This window comes from Thermobia domestica, chromosome 2, assembly GCF_964235325.1.
Source record: "Thermobia domestica chromosome 2, izTheDome1.hap1.1, whole genome shotgun sequence".
Taxonomy (NCBI): domain Eukaryota; kingdom Metazoa; phylum Arthropoda; class Insecta; order Zygentoma; family Lepismatidae; genus Thermobia; species Thermobia domestica.
The window spans coordinates 16,297,871-16,322,494 of NC_137455.1; the positions used below are offsets into that span (position 1 = coordinate 16,297,871).

Sequence of the window (24,624 nt, forward strand, 5' to 3'; positions counted from 1 at the left end):
CCGATTTTAGTAAAAAGACAAGGCTGCCACTTCCGGTTTTAGGAGAGAGATAAGGTTGTCACTTTCGGTTTAGTAGAGAGATAAGGCTGCCACTTCTGGTTTTAGTAGAGAGATAAGACTGCCACTTCTGGTTTTAGTACAGAGATAAGACTACCATTTCCGGTTTTAATAGAGAGATAAGGCCGCCACTTTCGGTTTAGTAGAGATAAGGTTGCCGTTTCCGGTTTTAGTAGAGAAAGATAAGGCTGCCACTTCCGGTTTTAGTAGAGATAAGGCTGCCACTTCTGATTTTAGCAGAGAGATAAGGCTGCCACTTCCGATTTTAGTAGAGAGATAAGGGTGCCATTTCCGGTAATTCTGTTGCTTCCGGTTTTAGTAGAGAGATAAGGGTGCCACTTCCGATTTTAGTAGAAAGAGAAGGCTGCCGTTTCCGGTTTTAGTAGAGAAAGATAAGGCTGCCACTTCCGATTTTAGTAAAAGGACAAGGCTGCCGTTTCCGGTTTTAGTAGAGAGATAAAGGTACCACTTCCGATTTTTAGTAAAAAGACAAGGCTGCCACTTCCGGTTTTAGGGGAGAGATAAGGCTGCCACTTTCGGTTTAGTAGAGAGAGAAGGCTGTCACTTCCGATAAGGCTGCCGCTTCCGGTTTTAGTAAAGAGATAAGGTCGACACTTTCAGTTGTAGTAGAGAAAGAAGAGGAGGATATTGAACTTAGTTTTATGACACAGTTTAAGCATTTCTTATTCCATTTGCTGAAAGAGAGCTCTCTCGTGGCTCTAAGATTAGCATAAACTTCGTCGACTCGAGAGGCCTGGATTCGATTCCCTGCCGGAGCTCCTATGGTTTGGATTACACGTTAAGCTGTAGATTCACGTCTCATACATCCTCGCTGTTGAACGGAACGCTAAACGCTAATTCGACCATCTTTTTGCTGTGGAGCCTCTAAACCGACTGACTGACATCGCCGTGTCCATGCTTATGGATACCATAGTTTGGTGCTGTAAAAGATTTGTTCAGAAACCGTGTTTGCGTGAAAGTGAAAAATCTGTCACAGTTCATCCAGCGAAATGAGCATGTTTGGAACAAGTTACCAGAAAAGTCTGTTTGACGGTGTATTAGTAGGCTTTGACGATTGGAGCTGCGAAGAAAGAAAATCGATAAGAAGCAGTTTTTTCCTGCAGCAGAGGACAACATCTACTTAGTTGCGGAAGAAAAAAAAATTAGAGCATCGAGCGTGGGCGTCGCAGTAAGTTTAACCCCCCTCCCCAAAAAGAGCAAAACAATTTTTCTTCTTCGTTCGGTCCAACGATATAAGCGTCTGCTTCTATTTACGAGTGGACCAGTGTTGCTAACATCTTCATTAAAACGCATCATACCAAGTTTGAGAAATTATGTCTTTAGACTTCCGAACTATGGCTTGCATTAGTATGGGACGCCTTATATTGTTGCATGTTTGTCTGTTGAAGTTTAGCGTCCCCTTTCGGCGCCGATGCTATATGAAATGTTGACCTAGAGTTTAAGGTGGAATCTGAACCGCCGTAATTTGTTCAAAATTCAATTCTGTCTTTCACTGAGTTTCCAGTCCGGGATTATTATTAATATTTTAAGCATTTCGCCTTTTGACAAATCTTCGAGCTACTGAGGCTTTTTTATGAAGTTATTAAAGTTTCGGCCTGGAAGTGTTTCTTCCACGTTTCTCGATCTTGAATTTCCTCTTTTAACTCTCGATATATTCTTCTATTTTTGAAATCATCTATCAGTTGTATTCTTCTTTTTCCTATTCCTCGCTTTTCTTCCATCTTTCATTCTATAGCGGTATGAAGAAGACAATTTCTTCGCAAAATGTATTCAATCCAATTGGCCTTCCTAAAAGCGTGCTCTTTTCTCCTATCTGTTTCAGAACATCCTCGTTTATTTCTCTGTCTCTGTTTATTTTTATCTTATCCATCTTCCTGCAACACCACACTTCGAAGCTCTCTAAATATTTCTTCTCTATCTTCCGTAAATGTCCAAGTCTCTGAAACATACAGTCCAATGCTCCATATATAGCACTTGACCAACTTCTTCTTAGCCCAATATTAAGCCTGCTGATTAAGAGTAATCTTTTCTTGTTCACTACTTCTTTGGCTATGGCAATTCTGGACCTGATCTTGTCAAAATACTTTCCAGATACTTGAAATTGTCGACCTCTTCAAGTTGTCTTTGTTCTACCCTGTTCTACCCTGTAAGGGCGCGTTTCCACATGATAATGTATACCAAAGGCGAACACTCTAGCCACTATATTTGTAGGGAGGGCTTATCAAACGGTCATGTCCAACGATCAAAACGTGGCCGTCTTTTATTGACGCGACTTCCCAGTTTGCCTCACGACACTGAGTGCACGCCGAAATTGTGGAAGCATCTGCCAGGAATCGAACTCGGGATCACGCGGACATGAATTCAGCGCTCTAACACTAGAATACGGTGTCCTCTATCTGTTAGTATATACTACGTAAAACATAGTGTTGAGCGTGCAACGATTATATTAAATACTCGTAGTATTGAAAATTGCCCATGTTACAATTGTCATATCTTTGTATGGTGTCTTTTTTTTTTTCTTTTAAGGCTGCACTTCGTTTATATATGTTGCTTCTTTACACCATTTTCGGCAGACTTTGATAAGGTACGCAATAATATTGAGTATTAATGTTTATTCTTTTCTCCATATTAATCCCCTCCCCCACTGGCCTTCGGAAGAAAACAGACAACAAACAATAACAAATAACGTTATAAAAAATAAATAAGAGTTGATGGAAAGAGAATATTACGAAGATGTGGCTCATCGATCCCTTAAGAGACCTCATCCCGGCGAAAATAAAATACCGCTAATTTTACAGTAATTATGTGATATCTTCAAATAGATAAAATATAATTGAAATGTGGAACAAGAGCGTCCTAGACAATATTATTTTGCGTGAGGTACCGTTATCACAAGTCAACTAGTGGATTTCCGTTTTCGGCCGTTTACAAACGCGAAAATAAATGCCGATTTTCAAAATGGCTCGAAGTCGAAAGCAGATAAGTGAGTCGTAATAACGGTATCTCATGTAAAATAATATTGTCTAGGGCGTTCTTGTTCCACATTTCGATTATCATTTGAAGATATCACATAATTACTGTAAAATTAGCAGTATTTTAATTTCGTCCGGATGAGGCCTCTTAAGACATCTTGTACATTTCCAAGAATTGCGAAAATCCAATATTAAGAGACACTAGTATACGGTGTCTATCGTAGAAAGAGTTAAAATTGCTGTAGTTTTTGTGGTACTGGAGCAAATACACACACACAGATAGATATATAGTCTCCGATTTCACTTCCTTTGTATTTCTCCGAGAGAACAAATTGGTTTCTCATTGGAAACAGAAAGAGACATCAAGGGCGATTGAACGCGTCTTTTGAAGTCTAAAAGCGAGGAAAACTTTGATCATTAGAAGGGCAATCGCTTGGGTTGCTTTGCCCTCGATAAGAAATGTTTGCCTTCGTCTTTTCTAATGATTAAACGCTTTTCCTTTGTGTGTTTGTATACTCTCTTCTTCTTGTTATATTGTTTTGCCCCTTTCTTCCAGTTATAAATTTGGCTTTCCCACCCAACTCGATAGCATCTGAAATTTTATCTTGAAAGCATTCTGCAGGCAACCATGGGTGGGTTTATATACGCTAAGCTCCCTTTGATCTTGGGTAACTTTGTCTTGGAAATGTATATTACATTCTAAGGATAATTCCTGTTGCGTTCGCATGGCGTGATATATCACATATATATATTACACGAATAAACTGTGTTAGATCTTAGTATTCGCCTTAGAAAATCATGTCGAAAATTATATAGAAGATGTGGAATACATGTGTTATGGATGACTTTGATTACTGATATCCATAATGCGTAAAAAAAAAAAAAATAGCTCTGAAGCGTATTCAATATATACAGTGTGTTTCAAAACAACACCGATAACATTTGGGAGGTGATTCCTGACACCAAGATAAGACAAAAAGTATAGACCAACCTGGGTGCAAAAATGCTTCCTTTCGGAGTTATAGGCTGTCGAAAACATAAAAAAAATGAACTCATTCCAATAATATGGGACCTACCGTAGTCGCGTCAAGACTTCACTTAGGAACAAATATATGCACTATCCAAAAATACATGTTTCAGAATCCTTCAGTACTCACGCAACAATTTTTATAGAGGGGGCTTGGCTACGGGCATATAATTTGAAGTACTCACCAACTACCTCTATAAAAATTGTTGCGAAACTACCGCAGGATTTTGAAACTTGGATATTTGGATAGGGTATATACTAATTCCTAAGTGAAGTCTTGAGCTGACTCTGATCAATTCAAATGGTTGACCCGATTTCAGAAAGTTCTTCTGTGAAACCCGATACTCATATGAATACTCTACAGGGTTGTTTTTTGTTTTTTCTTGGTGTCGGCAGAAATCTATCTATGTAACAGACCTCAGCTTGACTCAGTTATAAGCTAAGAATTGGGACAATATATAAGCGTGTATGTATATTTGTTGCTTCATTAATGTATTTATGTTACACAAAACGACCCATAAAAATAGTGAAGATGAAAATACAACAACTTCTGATCTGAACAAGTCAGCAAAAGAGGAGGAGGAAGAAGACGAAGACGAAATAAGTAACCTATTGCTTGATTTACAAACAGGCCCAGAAGCAAGGCCACGATATACGCGGGAAGTCTTTTATGTATTATATAGTATATACATATATGTATGTAAGAAAAGTTCCAATACCCAAATAAGCTATTTCCGTACAAAGAAAAATTGGAGAAATTCTGATTGCGTGCAGAAGAGCAGAGCGTGAAACAAGTGACCAGCCAGCGATAGCGAAAGGGGAATTCTTGTCTTCGTCTGCCACTCATGGCCACTGACTGACTGTAGGCGCTGTCAATAAAATACAGAGCTTTTGTTGCTTTCTTGTTTTACATAATATCCTTCTTGCACATATTTGTCATGTTTCGTATATTTTTTGTTAAAATGTTATAAGCGTTTAGCGGGAAAGAAATTGTCCAAAAAATTACATATTAATTTTAAAGAAAATTAAAGAAAAAAAACTAACTTCCGTGTAAACTAAGATGGCCAAAATTTTCCGCAATCCGGATTTCGGAAAATTTATTTCCCGGAATCAGAAACTTCAGTTTCCAAATTTCGGAAAATTTCCGAAATTTGGAAAAATCAAGAACAGAAAATTCCGGAATTCAGAAAACTTCAGGAATTTTTCCAAAATTGAAAATTTCTAAATTTCGGGATTTTTCAGAATTCCGGAATTTTACGAATTCAGGAAGTTTTCCTTTTTTTAATTTCCGGATTCCAGCAAGTAAGAATTCCAGAATTGGCCATCCCTAGTGTAAACCGAAAACTTAATCCTATGTGACAACAGAAACCACATTACCTGAAAAACTGACACTAAAATTCTGGAGATTCTCATCAGGAGTTTCATGACAACACTATCATCTGACAAGTATACAGTATGGTTAATGAGGTTGAGCCCAAAATTATGATCAACTTTTGATTTTTTTTTTTTTTTTTTTTTTGTTTAACTATAGGTTAAGCATTGAAAATGAAATGTTACAGTTTAACGTCCTAAGAGTATGCCCTTTAGGCTAAGGGAGACGGATAATTGACGAAAGTGAGCGATGATGGCGGGAAAAGAATTTGTGGAATGAGAATGTTGGAGGAAACGGGAGTTCTCCAAGAAAACTCATTGACACGATGTTGTCCACTACAAAGTTACTTGGCCGGGGATCGAGCGAGGGACCACTTTCGTCTGATTCTATTATATTGAATTTCTGCAAGTGACTAGAATGTACTTATTTAACGTATAGAAATGTGATAACAATCATTTTTTTTTTTTTTAGTTCTAAACGATGCTATACAAATGTAATGGAGATTGTACAGAACGGCCATGTCGGTCCGTCTGTCTCTCTTTGTCAACAGGTATCGGAGTAAGAGACATCGAGTTGTTATTTTTCGCAATCGATTTAGCGTCCCAGAAATATGTTCCATTCCCCCCCCCCTTCCCGTTAAGAGGCCTCATCACTGCGAAATTAAAATACCGCTAATTTTACAATAATTATGTGATATCTTAAAATAGATAAAAGATAATCGAAAAGTGGAACAAGACCTCCCTAGACAATATTATTTTGCGTGAGATATCGTTATCAAGACTCACTTATGTGCTTTCAATTTCCAGCCATTTAGAAAATCGGCATTTATTTTCGCGCTTTTAAATAACTGCATATACGGAAAGCTACTAGGTAACTCGCGATAATGGTACTTCATGCAAAATAACATCGTCTAGGGAGGTCTTGATCTACTTTTCGATTATCTCTTATCAATTTGAAGATATCACATAATTATTGTAAAATTAGCGGTATTTTAATTTGGCAGTGATAGGGACTCTTAACCCTCTGTTCAAACAGGAAGTGGAAGAAAATAGACCATTTTTCAGTTTTAACGTTCATCGTCGTCATAATACAGGGGTGCCCACAGAGGGGGGCTACGACGCAAACTGCGTCATTGAAATATTTGGGGGGGTAAAAAATCTATATAAATATGTTTGAGGGGGTGTAAAAATTAATCGAAAAGAAGATTTTTTTTCATAGAAGAACACCTACAAATAGACAATTGGGGGGGTGCGTCATGAACATAAGGAGAGGTGGGCACCACTGCATAATACATACCGAGAAATAAATTTCTGCAATTGATTCAACATCTCCTTATCTCCACACGTATCTCCTTACTAAAATTGTAAGTGATAGCAATCTGTTATAAATTGTGGTTTATTTGTTTCTTTAACAATCACCAGATACAGCTCAGAGGCCATTTTATACTGGGTATCGTAACAACAACAATAACAATGGAAAAGATTTCAGAAGGTATCGGTCAGGGCCTATTTCGTAGGTACCATCCCGGCATTTGCCTGGCAGCACTGAGGAAAACCGTAGCGGAAATCGAACTCACGTTAATATAGAGCAAAATATGGTAAGATATAGTGAGAAATGACTTTTTGAAATAGATTCAGTCCTAAAAGAATAAGTTTTTTTTTTTTTTATCCTGATCTATATTTTTCTATTTAAACCAGAAGTGATGGTAATCTATGGATTCAATTCCCAACACTTATTGTCATAGTGATAAAATGGCAGTAAATAACCAGAAGTTTTTTGTTTAATATGGATTCAGTACCTCGTGGATAAATTCCATCTCTGACTGTATTCATCTATTGAAACCGGAAGTTGTTGAAATCCACTTCCGGTTTCAATATTGAATTTCCATAATTTAGAAATCTACCGTAGTTTCACACTGTGAAATGAAATCCACTTATCCTATTGTCTTATGCAAAAATTGTCACTTTTTATTTAAAAAATTCTACTTCGAGTAGTTTTTATGAAACTACCACAATTAAATTCGACAAATGATATTTTTTCGTTTAAGTCCTCTATGTACAGTCAGCGACAAAACTTTTTTCTGTTTGGTGAAATTAGTTTTGTAAATAACTTCAGAATGGAAGTACAATTTGAGTATAGTTTTCAGTGAATTAAAAAGAATAGAATTTTCTATACGTTCCAGCTATACTAGTGCTGTACAGTCAGCGACTAAAGTTCTTTCCGTTTGATTAAATTAGTTTCATAAATAACTGCAGATTGGAAGGACAATTTGAGTATAGTTTTCAGGAAATTAAAAAGAATAGAATTTTCTATACGTTCCAGCTATACTAGTGCTGTACAGTCAGCGACTAAAGTTCTTTCCGTTTGATTAAATTAGTTTCATAAATAACTTCAGAATGGAAGGACAATTTGAGTATAGTTTTCAGGAAATTAAAAAGAATAGAATTTTCTGTACTTCCCAACCATACTCCCGTTATTCCCAAAATAAATTGTACCAAATGGAAAGAGCTTTTGTCACTGACTGTACAATAGAAACCGAGTTGAAGACCTAGTACATATTATCACCCATATCCTTATTTATACACTAAATGTAAATGTTGGCTTTTCACTGACGACAATTTTTTTTTTTTTAATTCGTTAAATGTGGAGAGTTCAATGCAGAAGGACTAGAGAAAATCTGTTTCCTGCAGAACTTTTGATGTCACTCCCAAGACAGTACGTGGTATTTCCATTAACCTTGTCACATTAAACTGAAAGCCCTGCTCTTCAATCAAATTAAGCAACTTCTAGAGAAGTGTCTCGTTCAAAGTGCGCTCGAAAACCACTTTAGAAGTGTCGTCAGAGAATTTACTTCAGAACTTGATCACTTATTTTTTTGATTGACAATATGAGGGACACAGGGACTAGGTAAGGAGTACGTAGTAATGACTCATATCATAGGCCTATTTCAGTGTGACTCGGTGGTAGAGCGCTCATATGTAATGCTAGGGGCCACTGGTTTGATTTCACCCAAATAAATTTATGCTTAGCAGTGTGTGGCTTTTCTCGGGGGCTATTTTGTTTTCCCCCAAACCCTTATCCCAGCGTTTCCCAACCTTATTCAACTTGCGGCACACTACGGGTGTTACTTGGATTCTCGCGGCACACTTATAGATATTATTATATGTTAATATAAAACACAGTGGTATTTTTTCTGTGATTATTGATCTCCTTCTCACAGAGAAGAAAGCTCTATCATTGATTTTCCCCAGTGGTAATCATAATGCTTATTTTTCATTCTAATTTAAAAATAGAAAACAATTACAATGAAATATTGGACTCAGGTTTTTAGAAATACGCTTTCTTTTTAAAATCTGTATCCAACCTTCTACGAAGAAGGAAGATCACTAAATAACGAAAGAACAAACAAATCTCTTGTACTTTTAAAACACAAATGTAGGTAATTTATTGAAAGGATTGAATGATATTTTAAATTTTCAAGTTACGAAATAGTCTGCAACAATAAAGAAGCAATAATGGTCATAACAATGATAGCAAATACTTTTTTCAACATTAGAAATCTACAGAACGGTAACACGTACAGAACGGTATGAAACTTAAAATTGTAAATTCATAGTAGTAATGTGAAATACAAATACACATTTTTCCCTACGTTTTGCAACTTGATTGCTATGAAATTAATAATTTTGTTTCGATTCCTCGCGGCACACCAGCAGCCCATTCACGGCACAACGGTTGGGAAACGCTGTCTTATCCCATCAATTATGTAAAAATCATTCACTTACATTAATTATCCATCTTTATTAGGCTAAAAGCATAATCACTGGACGTAAAACTGGAAGCTTTCATTTCACTTTTTTTTTTTTTTTTGTTTGTTTGTTTTAGACTTCAAAATCTAACGGCTATGTCCGTCCGTCCGTCTGTCGACAGTTATCAGAGAGGAAAAAATAAAATAAAATGAAATCTTTTTTACCTCTCACGGTTGTGCCAGCTAGGCTAAAAGAGACTGTGATGATGAGAAATGAATGCAATGGTGGACTAAAGACAGTGGGAGGAAACGGGAGAACCCTTTGAAAACCCAACACAAAGCTCACTTGGCACGAGATGGGATCGAACCAAGGACCTCAAGCACAAGAGGTGAACGCTCTACTACTGAGCCACCGCGGTCCCAGAGAGAAAAACGGTGAGTGATATAGAGACCGGTATATTCTTGTTATCTATATATTAGCTGGTATCGATAAAAATTTCCGTATATTAACCGATGACTTGCCTCAAAAGCTTGCACTGTCTTGCAGCAGTAACTTTTAGAAGCGGCCGTCTCTCGTATTAACGAGTGTTATAAGTAAAATTATATATTCTAGATTTTAGTCATACGTTCAATATGCATATGCTGTCAACATTGTTTAATATTTGTTGTTGGTTATTTGTAGGAATGGAGCTGAGTTGTGAAAGAATAAAGCACTCGCTGTGACGCCATGAGCACGACGTCACTTCTGCCTAGCAAGCAACCGCTCAAAACGCTCAATCGAAGCCCAAATTTTCTCAGGAGCTACGTCAGCCTAGGACGCAACAATAATGGTAAGTGTTCTTTGCTTAAGTTTTGCATGCAGCCAGATTTTTTTTTATTAAGTAATAGGGACAGATATTCTTCCTTTCAAGTATATTAATGACTTTTTAACGATGAAAAAAAGATTTGATTTGACTTTTAATTTAGCGCCCCTATCAGCAACAAGTCTATATAAGACGTGGACCTACCGCTTAACGTGGAATCCAAACCATATGAGTTCCAACCAGGAATCGAACTCGAGTCTCCGTCGCAACGGTGAAGAAACCACAAATGTAGTTTTGCCGTGTATAAGTTGCATTTTTCACTTTTTACCCTTAAGATATCATGTGTAAGCCACTAGATTTGACTTGTTTGATTTGCAATTAATTATTTCTTTAGTCTTTGACGTAATATCAGCAAAACTCACAGAGAAAACAGCGATTGATTGATTAGGGGGCTTAATGGAAATATCATCTCCGAGGTTATTTGTCCTCACGTTGAAGTAAGAGAAGTCTTATGCACCTCTGCAACATAAAGATACTATTTACACAAAGAATTAGATATCTGGGCTTTCGGCATCTATGGCCATGTATGTGGGATGACGTCTCTTGCCGATCACAGTATTCGAGGGACGAGAAGGAAGAAAGGATTGGGGAAGAAATTAAGCGGCCTGGGACCTGTATGTTAGGTACCACCCCGGCATTTGCCTCGTGTGAACGAGGAAAACTCAGGAAAACCTCATTCAGTATGGATGGGTTGAAAAAGCTTTCTACACTTTTCCGACCGAGTGTCTCCACCGGGAATTGAACCTGGGACCGCTCGCACCAAAGGCGAGTGTGTGAGCGACTACGCTACGTGGGGCCACTTTAGGAAGATTAATCGTAGCTATAAGAAATAGTATCCAATATTATATCGGATTTACACATTTCATGAACCCTACTTATTGAAAAAGTAATTTTTGCATTTGTCTGCTTATTCGTCCGTTCTCCCCCGATGTATGTACACTCGCCTAGCCGTATCATTAAGCTTATCTGGACAAAATTTTAAGGTTTTACAAATTTCTCTAACCAGGGTTGACTTCAAAGTTGAACCTTGATCTGGGGATAGCTTGTATATTTCCTGAAAGGGTTTGTCGAGTAAGTTGAACAACAAGTGTCAATTTCTTGCCCGGAAGTGACCCCCACCCCTTTAGGATTGGAAATATATAGACAAACTTTACCTATATGTCCTATATATCAAAGTGATCTGCGGGACTAGTAGAATAAGAATGTAATATGCACTACTCATTTATATCCTATATTAATGAATAAAACAAAAAAAACATGATTATTTCACTATAAATATCCTATATTAGTGGACCTACAAAGTTGAGAAAATCATATCCATAATGTCCAGTCAACAGTAAGTCATTTGGTATCACAACTAATGTGACTCATTGTTATGGCTAGATATGACACATTCGGTGTACGTATTTTGGTTTCTATATTTTCCACTATTTCATCTATATACGTTATCAGATCAGTACGTTCATTATATATTTATCAACTACTTATGTAGACGAGTTGTTTGATGGGCCACACGGTACAAGAAGATTCAATAGATTTTGAGTTACTATTTAGGGATAATTAGTCGTGGTAGTAATTTAAGCTCATTTACTCGATCCGAACAGCTCTTTCTTTGTAGCTATATAAACTTGATTGGTCACCCTTGAGGGTTTAAGTCCTCTTACCACGACAAGGCCCGGGCAGTGAGAGGGAAGAAGACTCTGGCTGGATGTTGTTTTCCGGAGCTGGGCTTTTGTTTTGTCTGTATGTAGGAGTGGCTATGCAACTCACTTGTCACGGTCCTGGCAAGATGGTGCTGCCAGGACTTGGTCTTTGTTTTAAAAGTGTGAGGGTCATGTAACTCACACTGTCTCACGGTCACTCTACGGGTTGATAGTGAGGTTCACTAATATAGGATGTTTATAGTGAAATAATATTTTTTTTTTAATTTATTACCTTGATATTGGATATAATTGGGTAGTACATATTATATTCTTAATCTACTAGTCATGCGGAGTACTTCGATATATAGGATATATAGGTCAAGTTTTTGTATATATATTTCCAATCTGAAGGGGTGGGGTCACTTGTGGGCAAGGAATTGAAACCTGTTTTGGAGCTTGCTCGACAAACCATTTCAGCAAATATATAGGTTATCCCCAGATTCAAGGTTCAACTTTGGAGTTATCCCTAGTGAGAGAGAGATTTTCAAACTTTCTTCCTACGCCTAAAAATAAAGCTAGTTTAATGGAGGGTGAAAGTTGATAATTACGAATTTATAAATCAGTATATTTTATTTGACACCCTAATAACATGGTATAAGTTTTTTTTTCTGGGAAAAGATATAGAAGGGACAGTTTTCTCTTGAGAATAAGGTCTGTGTAGATAATTGGCTCAAACACAAATCAAACACTTTTGTTTGTATTTCAAAATAAATGTTTCGTTAACAACCTATAATTTGGCATAATCTCCTTCTTCTGAAACGTCCACAAGGGATAGTTTCTTCTTTGAGAATGAATTTTTTCGAACTATTTTATCAAAAATAACTCAGACGATTTTGTTCATTTTTCTTATTAATAATTCTGTAATATTTTATAATTCACTAATCACAAAAAACAAATCCACAATCTTGGGGATGAGTTTTCTTTTATATTTTCTTAAAAGGCCTTTACAATGTTTATTCGTATTTCGTAAATAAATATTTTTGTAATTATATATATATAATCATCATCATCATAATCATCATCATAAGTATTCTGCCATTATTGGCAGGTCACTTGCCGCAGCTGAGAAGCTTCCATGCTCCACGGTCCTCCGCTAACTTCTTCGTCTTCGCGTATGATCTTTCTGTTTTTATATCATCCATTAATTGTAGTCTCCTTCGCCCCCTCCCTCTCTTTCCCTCTAGGACGTCCCTCATGATACGATCTCTTCTTAGGCAATGTCCCAACCAGTTTCTCTTCCTCTTCCTAATAATATCTAAAAGTGTTTTTTTTTCTCACCCATCATTTCTAACACTCTCTCATTCGTTTTCCGCTCGACCCAACTAATTCTTTCCATTCTTCTCCACAGCCACATTTCGAAGGCTTCCAGTCGATTTTCATCACCTTTACGTAATGTCCACGTTTCCGCCCTATACAGTACAACACTCCACACGAAGCATTTTATGATTCTTTTTCTCAACTATTTATTCAAGGTTCCACAATATATATATATAAAGAGAGCGAAAAAGTTTAGTGGGGTAGCCCGTAACTTTTATTAACTCTGCTCTTAGGAAAATAGAAAACTCTCTCTACTGGTCTGGAAAATTCTGTTTCAAGCTCTTTGTAACTGGATGATCAAGGCAAGTCAAACAACTTGGGGCAAGTGGGAAGTTTATTATTGACATACAGTCGTACTGGCACAAAGCCGTTTGACCGAGAGTTTTAATTACGAGTGTGTGGGTTGCATAGAACATTAAAAAAAACTACCTCTATTTTTTACGCAATATTTAAATTTGCAAATTTACTTAGTTTAAGGAAAATCAATGACCCTTCTGTGTTACGAGTAAATCTACACCCGTGACAGCTTTTTGTCGTTGTTTTATGCAAATTCATCTGTTCAGTTTTATTCGACTGAAGACTATCTAGGCGAACTCAAACGGAAGAAAAGTGATAACGTACTTGCACAGAAATTGTTGTGAGATTAGACTGGTTCTCTGAAAAAGGTTGTTCTGATAGAATTAAAAAAAAAAAAACTGTAGGTAGAACGCCTGAATGGTATGCAGCCCACAAGATTCTAATGTAGAGTGGGAACCACTACCAATCAGGATGTGATCGAATCTTTGGGGAATATAACACGTGTATATACAGTTCTTTCTGTCTTTGTGCCTATTACGTTCCCATGCTCGTGACACAACGTTTATTTACTTATTTTTTAATTATGTAGATTTAACTCCATGGCACGAAACCTTGAAGGGTAGAAGCTGTCCATTTCAAATAGAGCGATGTATGTATGGTCAGCACATCTGTTTTGTTACTGGTTTTCTTCTACCGAATTCGTCCCTTCGTGTATTTGTGTGCGCATCTGAAATGACCTCCATATAATGTGTTAAAAATTTGCAAAAAATTGCAGCAGTTCGATTAGTCAATGTCTTCAGGTGTCACCAACAGCTTAAAATTTCAATTTTTCTTAAAAAATAAACTTTTTGTAAAAAGAAACATATTTACTTTTGAAAAATCACCTTACCCTTAGTAGTATAGAGCGTGTTTCAAAACATCGACAACGTTTGGGAGGTGATTCCTGACACCAAAATAAGACAAAAAGTATACATCAACCTGTGTGCACTAATGCTTCCTTTCAGAGTTATAGGTTGCCGAAAACATAAAAAAAAAAAAAATGAACTTTAAAGTTTCATAACTCCATGACTGTGATCTATCGTAGTCGGGTCAGGACTACACTTAGGAACTAATATGTGCAATATCCAAATATCCATGTTTCAGAACCTAAGATACTTCCGCAACAATTTTTAGAGAGGTAGTTTGTGAGTACTTTAATTTATATGCCCGTAGCCAAACTCCCTCTTTAAAAATTGTTGCGTGAGTACCTTAGGATTCTGAAACATTGATTTTTGGATAGGGCACATATTAGTTCCTAAGTAGTCTTGACCTGACTACAGAGGTCCCATAATTTTGGAGCTATGTGTCTTTGAAGTTCATTTTTTCATGTTTTCGGCAGGCTATAACTCCGAAAGGAAGCTTTTGTGCACCCAGGTTGGTCTATACTTTTTGTCTTACCTTGGTGTCAGAAATCACTTCCCAAACGTTGCCGGTGTTGTTTTGAAACACCCGGTATATACACAGGATGGTAAGAAACTATTTGAACAAACTTCGGGAGCTGATTTCCGACACCGAAACCAGCAAAAAAGTCCTCTGGAACTTTGGTTAGTGAGGGATAGCTTCGGCGATATAAGGTGCCAAAAGCGTGGAAAAATGAACTTCAAAGGGTTGTAATTCAAAAACAACGCAACGTAGAGAGTACGGTTTAGAACATGACACTCGAAGTCATGCCTGCTCGATTGAAAAATGTATATTTCAAAACTCAGCAACATGTGTGCGAGGGATTTTCGAAAGCAACGTAGGGATTACTTGCCAAATTATAGGGAATCTCTACGTTCTTTTGGGGAATCCCTCGTACACATCTTCCCGAGGTTTGAAACATACATTCAGCGTCCCTAGAACTCGTTTCACTACGAGAAAGCGGGAAATTGTTTTCGGATATGGAGTCAGCAACCCTAGAACTCGTTTCACTACGAGATAGCGGGAAATTGTTTTCGGATATGGAGTCAGCGTCCCTAGAACTCGTTTCACTACGAGATAGCGGGAAATTGTTTTCGGATATGGAGTCAGCAACCCTAGAACTTGTTTCGCTACGAGATAGCGGGAAATTGTTTTCGGATATGGAGTCAGCAACCCTAGAACTCGTTTCACTACGAGATAACGGGAAATTGTTTTCGGATATGGAGTCAGCAACCCTAGAACTCGTTTCGCTACGAGATAGCGGGAAATTGTTTTCGGATATGGAGTCAGCAACCCTAGAACTCGTTTCACTACGAGAAAGCGGGAAATTGTTTTCGGATGTGGAGTCAGCAACCCTAGAACTCGTTTCGCTACGAGATAGCGGGAAATTGTTTTCGGATATGGAGTCAGCAACCCTAGAACTCGTTTCACTACGAGATAGCGGGAAATTGTTTTCGGATATGGAGTCAGCAACCCTAGAACTCGTTTCACTACGAGTTAGCGGGAAATTGTTTTCGGATATGGAGTCAGCAACCCTAGAACTCGTTTCACTACGAGATAGCGGGAAATTGTTTTCGGATATGGAGTCAGCAACCCTAGAACTCGTTTCGCTACGAGATAGCGGGAAATTGTTTTCTCATATGGATTCAGCGTCCCTAGAACTCGTTTCGCTACGAGATAGCAGGAAATTGTTTTCGGATATGGAGTCAGCAACCCTAGAACTCGTTTCACTACGAGATAGCGGGAAATTGTTTTCGGATATGGAGTCAGCGTCCCTAGAACTCGTTTCGCTACGAGATAGCGGGAATTTGTTTTCGGATATGGAGTCAGCAACCCTAGAACTCGTTTCGCTGCGAGATAGCGGGAAATTGTTTTCGTATATGGAGTCAGCGTCCCTAGAACTCGTTTCGCTACGAGATAGCGGGAAAAGGTTTTCTGATATGGTTTCAGCGTCCCTAGAACTCGTTTCGCTACGAGATAGCGGGAAATTGTTTACGGATATGGAGTCAGCAACCCTAGAACTCGTTTCACTACGAGATAGCGGGAAATTGTTTTCGGATATGGAGTCAGCAACCCTCGAACTCGTTTCGCTACGAGATAGCGGGAAATTGTTTTCGGATATGGACTCAGCAACCCTAGAACTCGTTTCGCTACGAGATAGCGGGAAATTGTTTTCGGATATGGAGTCAGCAACCCTAGAACTCGTTTCGCTACGAGATAGCGGGAAATTGTTTTCGGATATGGAGTCAGCAACCCTAGAACTCATTTCGCTACGAGATAGCGGGAAAAGGTTTTCTGATATGGATTCAGCGTCCCTAGAACTCGTTTCACCTCCGGCCTTATTCCTCTATGGAAAACGGAAGTGATATTTCTACCGTCTGTAGTACTTCGGTTTTAGCTTCGAAATCTACCGTAGTTTTAGAATGTAAACAAAACACACTTGTTTACATAATTTGTTGGTAGTTTTCGAAGGTTTTCTATTCCCGGTGGGGACACTCGGTCGAAAAAAAGTGTAACTAACTTTCTCAGACCAGCCATCCCGAGTGAGGTTTTCCTGGGTATTCTCCATTCACAGCAGAAATGAAATAAAATGAAATCTTTCATTTTATGTTCCACGGTTACGCTGTGTAGGCTAAAGGAGATGATGACGATGAGAAATGAATGAAATGGTGGAAATGAAGAAAATGGGAGAAAACGGGAGAACTCCGAGAAAACCCACGTACACGGTGTTTGTCCACCACAACTTGGCGCAATCTGGGATCGAACCAGGGATCCCAGGCACCAGAGGTGCATGCTTTATCACTGAGCCACCACGGCCCCCTCATTCACAGCAGAGAAATGCCGGAATGGTACCTAACGTAGTGGTCCCAGGCCACTTCCTTCCTTTCCCATTCCTTTCTGTGATCAACCGAGGGAAGTCATCGCTCATACGTAACGGGCTAATATAGCAACATATGCCGAAACCCCAGAAATTTAATCCTAATTCAAATGTTTCATTTAATTTATACAAAAATATGTTATCTACGTATTACTGCATAGCTCATTTCTATCCAACTAACTCCTTAACACTTTCGCCTATTAAATTACTCATTCCTTTATTAAGAGTTTAACGTCCCTTTCCAACGCCAAGGTTATATAAGATGTGGACCTACAGTTTTAACGTAAAACCTGAACCACATGACTTCCCGCCGGAAATCGAACTTGATTCTCTAGTTGTTGAATTACACTCGTCAGTTAGTTTCCTTAAAAATCTGCGAAATCATTCAGTATTTCTGGTTGTGTTCTTCCCACCATTTCTTAATATTAACCCATTTAAGCCCACTATTCCCAAATAGGAACAATTTATTTTTCTTACCTTTTTGTTAGTGGATTATTATTTGTTATGGATTTATTTCGTTGTTTACAATAAGGACCTGGTACAGGTCCATCTGGTACCACTAAAATCCTTAAAATATATTAAATGAGGTCAGAATCAATAAGTTTAGAAAGAATTACGAAATTCTGAGACATAAAAAGAAAATAAGTTGGGCTTAAATGGGTTAAAAAATGAAATGAAATATTTCAGCTTAACGTCCCACGATTATGCCCGTTAGCCTAAGGGAGACGTTAACTAAAGCAAGTGAATAATGATGGAAAGAATGGTAGAATGGGAATATAGGAGGAAACGGGAGTACCCTGAGAAAACCCACGGACACGATGTTGATTTCTTGATATAAAAATTTACTGCCGGCTCCAGTTAAAATAGTATTTCTGTGTGTGTACTAGTTCTTGTTTATCATATTTCATTTCCATAATGCTTCGATACTAAGATTTAAAAAAGTAAGTATTAATTTTGAGTAATGGAATACAGTAAAATAATAATCTGTGTTATAGTTAAATTTGGACGATTTTTGAGACACCAGAGGAGAGTTAAAAAAAAAAAGTGGTATAAATATTTTGCGCTACGACTGAGTAAAAAAAAAAAAATGCAATTTCCTGTCAGAATGCAAGAGAGAACCGAAAAAACAAACAGTTTTTCCCTCCCTTAAATGTCAAAGGTTGCAACTAAGATATTCCTTTCTATATTTTTAAGTGGAAATATCGTAAAAATATTACTTTTGCGGGCGACAAAATTGGACGTAATACGACGAGTCAGAAAATGCACATTTTTTTCTTTTTTTTTTTTTCCCTATATGTATCTTGTAACCACCAATACACTCTAAAGATTTACTGTAGGTTATAAAAATGTTATTTTTTCTGCCCCGTAGTTTTATCTGGATGCATGTGTACACAACTCCGCTCAGATCTTAAGTATATGTATAAACTCGACGAATAAATTCTGTCGACGACAATTCACGATTTATTGTAATATGTTTTTTTTTTTTTCTATAAAGCGAAAGGCAGCCTGAGACCAGAAAATTTTACGAGTGAAGAAACAAGAAACATCCAAGTAAAAGTAAAAGTTATTGAAAGCTTTTTAATTGATTATTTCTTTCAGATTTTTTTAGAGTACTGTTGTACAGTCATGAAAAATATGAATTTCATTATTATTATCTTTATTATTATTATTATTATTATTATTATTATTATTATTATTATTATTATTATTATTATTATTATTATTATTATTATTATTATTATTATATCGCTAATATCAATTACCCGCGTCGCTGGATTAAAATAAGAAAGCATAGTAATGTGTTCCATTAGTTAGTCACTTTTTACTATTACTGGCTGAAGCGCTCTCTGATATCGGTCATTTTCGACCATTTTTATAATATATCCCCCTCCCTTAAGTTGTAGGGCTGAATTTGGATTTAAACGGCATCGGAAGTGTCACTGTTCATTTCAGCGACCCCGAAAACTATGGATTCGGCACTAATATTGGTCATTTTCGAATATATCCACCTCCCCTTCTAAGTTACACCGTCAAAGTGAAATGATAAAAACTGATCCCAGACCCGAACTTCGTTTATATTGAAAATTTGATCGAAATTGGTCGGGTGGTTCAAGAGTTATTAACTTACAAACATAGGTACTTTCGTTTTAATTTATATAGATTTTAAACAGAAAATTTGGTATGGCTAATACGCGTGTCTTCTGTATGCGTGGGCCTGGGTTCAGTTCGAGCTGGAAGTATTAGCTCTTTCATATACAAAACCGAGTAATGGTTCGGACCCAACTTTAAAAAAAAGTAGGTCCTGTCTCATAGAAACTCTCTGCTGAAACGAGTTGCTCAACTCCAACAAACAAATGAACAAAAGAATGATGGAGGTTATAGTTTTTAAATCATGGCCCTTTATGAGCCTGAGCCTCTCCAACGCCATCTGCTAGCAACCGGATGAACTAAGTCCATTCTAGCGACTAACACGTGGTCAGTGCGCTGCGTCGCCTTATCTCTAACAGGCGTATCTGGCGCTTTCCACAAAATGGCGGTCAGCCTTTTATTCACGTGACTCCCAATTTTGCCTCATGACGCTCGGTGGACGCCGAAAATTGGGAAGCACTGTTCAGGAATCGAACCCGGAACTATGCGAATGTAAGTCGAACGCTCTAACCACTGGACTACCGCTGGTTTAAACTAAGTGTTTGGGGGGAAAAAAACTTGGTTTAAACTAGCCAACTCTGAATTGAAAGGTGGTTTAAACCAAAAATAAATAAATAAATAAATAAATTTGAAAGCAATAATACCATAAGCTGTTTGTACTTGTTATTGCTTGAATTTACAAAAAATACTAAAATTATCGTAAAAATATTTTTTATCTGTAATACACTTTGACATTTTTTTACTATTTCAAAAATACCAAATCATATCGCAAAATTCTCTCTGTCTTCTTTACTGGGAAGGGGATCAGCGAAACATGACGTCACAGTTGTATGTAGTATTACCACTATATGAGCAATACCATTTTGGGAATGCTGCAATGAGATAGGGCAGAGTAAAACATCAACCAAAGAGAAACGAATCGACGTCAAGCGATTTTTTTTTATGTATCTACCTGTTTGAAAATTTCAACGCATTCCCTCATTACTGTCTTGTTTAAGGCTAGTGTAAAGCCACAAAAAGTTTTTTTCTGTAATAACAGATGGCGTTGCTTTCACCATATTTTTCAATGTATATTAACAGTACAACAAATGACAAATATTTTGTATGAATATTGAATTATATTTTTCGCTCCCAGTCTATTTGAACATAATGATTGTACGCATCAATTGTTCCTTGCAGATTTTCAAAGTTGTGACTCATTCATTGTTGAGTTCAACTAATTGTTGCAGAGAAATTCGATGCCTCTCCCATTATCGCTTGTTCTAAGACAGTGAAAATTCTGTCATTTAATACAGAATAAGGTAATCTATGATTTTCAAAGTGAAGATTTTGCTACATTTTGACTTTTCCATTGTTGTTAGCTTTAATTGTTGTAGAGGAATGCGATGCCTCTCCCATTATCGTTTGTACTAAGACAATGAAATTCTGTCATTTAGTACGGACGGCTCTTGTAGAAGTGTAAACTATGGAAATGTGCTTTTGAAACCGTCGTATGTCTCTCTCCATTATGGAAGAGATGCAAACGAATCAAGCCTGCATGGAACGCTTCTTCCAAAGCCTCAAACAAGCCGTAATTAAACCTAAACTAAACATGTTTATTATCCCGTCAAATGAGCTTCAGAAGTTGTGGTCAAACTCCACTTTATTGATCTCTCCCTATGACATAAACCAGTTCTCAGAATTCGTGTCCCTGTGCGTTGCGTATAAAGCAGAGCGCGTTGGGAAGAGAAAATCTCTCTGGAATTTGGATGTCAATACGCTTTGTCTTTGACGACGAAGCCACAGAACGATGTTATAATGTGGGGAAATATTCGCTAGGGGAATGTGTATTACGAAAGCAGATATAGATGTTCTCAGAAGTATTGAACTTTTCTAAAACCATGTCAAAACATACGATTATCTAACAACATTAATTAGTTAACAAAATTGATAGCGGAACAGGCGTAGGCGAATGGTTGGCGTTTTTTTTTTTTTTAAGATTGAGAGATTCCCCCTTAGCTAACGTGTGTTCCTGTTTCGCAGAAAGGGGTACAAACTGGTTTTTCACGCTCAGCGTTACCATGTTTCGAACAGAAAAATAATCCTATGCATGTGTTCCTGTTTCGTAGAATGAGATATTTTATTATTATTATTATTATTATTATTATTATTATTATTATTATTATTATTATTATTATTATTTTACATAAGTTTGTGAAAAGCAAGCCTGTAATACGCCAGAAATACGCGGATATTTGTATTATATGTTGAGAAATTGAAAGTGAAAGGAACGAAAAGATAGTAATGGATGGAACACTTAAAATTTATCCAGTTTATTTTCATAGTTATATACATTGCATGAAAAGTATTTCGGACATTTTTTCTGCTTGTTGTAAACTAAAAGTCAGTCATTATACATGCCCATGCTTCAGTAAATTAAGAAACAAGCTGAAGATTGTTGCTTCCAGTTTCGAGTGCAAGAATTTATGATTGACTTTGAACAAGCGGCCATAAATGCTACAAGAGAAACATTTCAGCAAGCCACATTGCGCATTTGTTTGTTTCATTTTACCCAATCTATATGGAGAAAGGTACAAGATTTTGGGATGGTTCTAATTTACAAAGCTGATAATGAGATGAGGAAATAGATTAGGAGAGCAGATGTATTTCCAGTTCCTACTCTTGAAGACATTCCTCCTAATGCATTTCGATATATACGACAAGACGATGCACCCGACATCCCGGAGGCACAGGTTTTCCTAGACTACTTGGCGGACACTTATGTTGATGAACTGAATGCAATCTTTCACCTGTAAATACAACAAAATTTGAAAGTTTGCTTTTTTATTGTATTGTTATTTGACTCCTTACGTTGTACTAATTATATTTTTATTGATATTTGAGAGCGATAAGAAACAAATTTGATAAAACAGCGAAAACAGCGAACAACAGCGAAAAAAGCACAAACAATGCCGAGGTTTAGTTTCAAGTTTAACAGGAAGTAGATATAAATTATCCCTATATATTACAGATTCATTCTACTTTTGAAGCAAGAACAATCCGAGAATGCGGCTGCTGCAAGCAGGAAATTTAACTTTGCGGAGAAGATTGTGGAGACGTTTAGACAGTCGTACTCGGGTTCTTAAGAGTCTTCATCCCGGCGAAATTAAAATACCGCTAATTTTACAGTAATTATGTGATATCTTCAAGTAGATAAAAGAAATCAAGATATGGAACAAGAGCGCCCTAGACAATATTATTTTGCGTGAGGTACCGTTATCACAAGTCACCTAATAGCTTTCCGTTTTCAGCTGTTTAGAAACGCGAAAATAAATGCCGATTTTCAAAATGGCTCGAAATCGAAAGCAGATAAGTGAGTCGTGATAACGGCTTCTCATGTAAAATAATATTGTCTAGGACGCTCTTGTTCCACATTTCGATTCTCTTTTATCTATTTGAAGATATCACATAATTACTGTAAAATTAGCGGTATTTTAATTTCGACGGGACGAAGACTCTTAAGTGTAAGTTAGGTGTGACGAGGTTGGCCTTATTCGGTACTTTAATACAGTATCTCATTGCATTCATTTGGATAGTTGAAATTACAATCCAATGAAGACAAAGTGATTCTAAGACTTGCACCTGTATACTAAATTTTTTAAGGTTCATACCATTATTGTTCAATGCAAATGATTCTTTTTATTTTGTGTGTCTGTGTGTTTGTAATTTGTTCTTGTTGCAGTAAATTATGATTGCACTTGTGCGACAAGGATTTATTGTAAGCCGCTTCTCTTTAGATTTATGGTCGTGTTTTGTTCCTTTCGCCAAATATTTCAAATATTGAGGTGCGACCAAAAGTCTTCATGCGATTCTGTGAAACAGAAATGGTTAAATTTGGCAACGTTGCATTCTGCGAAAGAGGAAGTAACCGAGACTGAACCTCATGCTGGCATTTTTTTGAAAAGGTTTTCTTTATTTTCACCAGCTGAATACTGGGATAGTATTTTCTAAATATTTGACCTGTTCGACTTACTTCCATAACCTGCTGGGAAGGAAATGGTCATCCCACTCTCGTTAAGCCTACAAGGCATAACCATGAACCATATAAGTACCAATTTAATTTTACAACGTTAGGATGATCTTCATGGGCAAGGACGTTGAAAAAGGATGCCAGCTATACGACGCGATTCGATTCAGTTGCCTCTAAGCTTTTGCAAAGCGTAGATCGCGCTCGGAATGAACAATTGTTTTGTAGTATTGTGAGAAATCAAGGATGAGCTCACAATTGAACAGCGGTATACTATCAAGTTTTGTGTGAAACTGAAAGATTAATTGCTCGTTATGAGACTATGGAAGTTTGCAAGTACGGTTGCAGACTTCCAGACGGCATATGAAGCATGGCAGAAGCGCTGCAACGATGCATTGAAGCAAAAGGTATTATTTAAAAATAAATAAATAAATAACCCATTGTAGACATATCTACAATAAACTGTTTTTCGAGTATATAGCCATAATAGTTTGCGAAACGTGGTCGCTTACTCTGAGGGAAGAACGTAGACTGAAAGTATTTGAGAACAAGATCCTGAGATGAATATTCGGACCCAAGAGGAACGGGAATGGGGAATGGCGGAAACATCATAACGAGGAACTACATAATTTATACGGTTTACCAAACATTGTTAGGGTCATTAAGTCTAGAAGGCTTAGGTGGACAAGTCATGTAGCTAGGATGGAAGAAAGTAGAAAGGCTTTCAAAGTCTTGACTGGAAGACCAATCGGGAAAACGGCCATTAGAAAGACCTAGGAGCAGAGTGAAATAATATACAGGCATATGATAAGACACTCCTAATTAATATCCGAGTAGAAAAATATCCTAAAGTGATTTTTCGTGCTAAAATATAAAAATACTTTGTATCACTTATGATACATTATGCATCAACAGTTCATGATCCTCTCTCGTACAAAATCAAATTATAGCATACGTAAAAACAATTAGGAAACTGACTTCATGAACTTGGAATTTTTGCAACTTCGAAACTATTCTTTGTCCTTCAGAGTAGACGACCCATAAACTCTTCTATTCTCACTTTCGCCAAGCACGCGCACCACTTCTTTCTCTCTGTACTGAAGCAACATTTTCCCGACATCTACCGGATATATGGTGAACAATGTGCTCAGGAGAAATGTCAGATATGATACAATATGTATTTGTGATACAGCTCACGACCTGAACATTAATACTAGCCATAATTTATTTTGTATCAAATATGATACAATATGCATTGTAGGGTTAAGATGGATCT

General features: G+C 37.2%; 1 protein-coding gene across 1 annotated transcript in view; it reads left to right on the top strand.

The window, feature by feature from the left end:
• The window catches only part of LOC145670701 (uncharacterized), a 546,590-nt gene that overhangs the window by 223,061 nt on the left and 298,905 nt on the right, over positions 1 to 24,624 (top strand). Inside the window, exon 3 of the mRNA XM_081739486.1 lies at positions 9,880 to 10,027. Within this exon, the coding sequence (XP_081595612.1) occupies positions 9,925 to 10,027 (103 nt within the window). The 5' untranslated portion in view covers positions 9,880 to 9,924. The remainder of the gene's footprint in view (positions 1 to 9,879; positions 10,028 to 24,624) is intronic.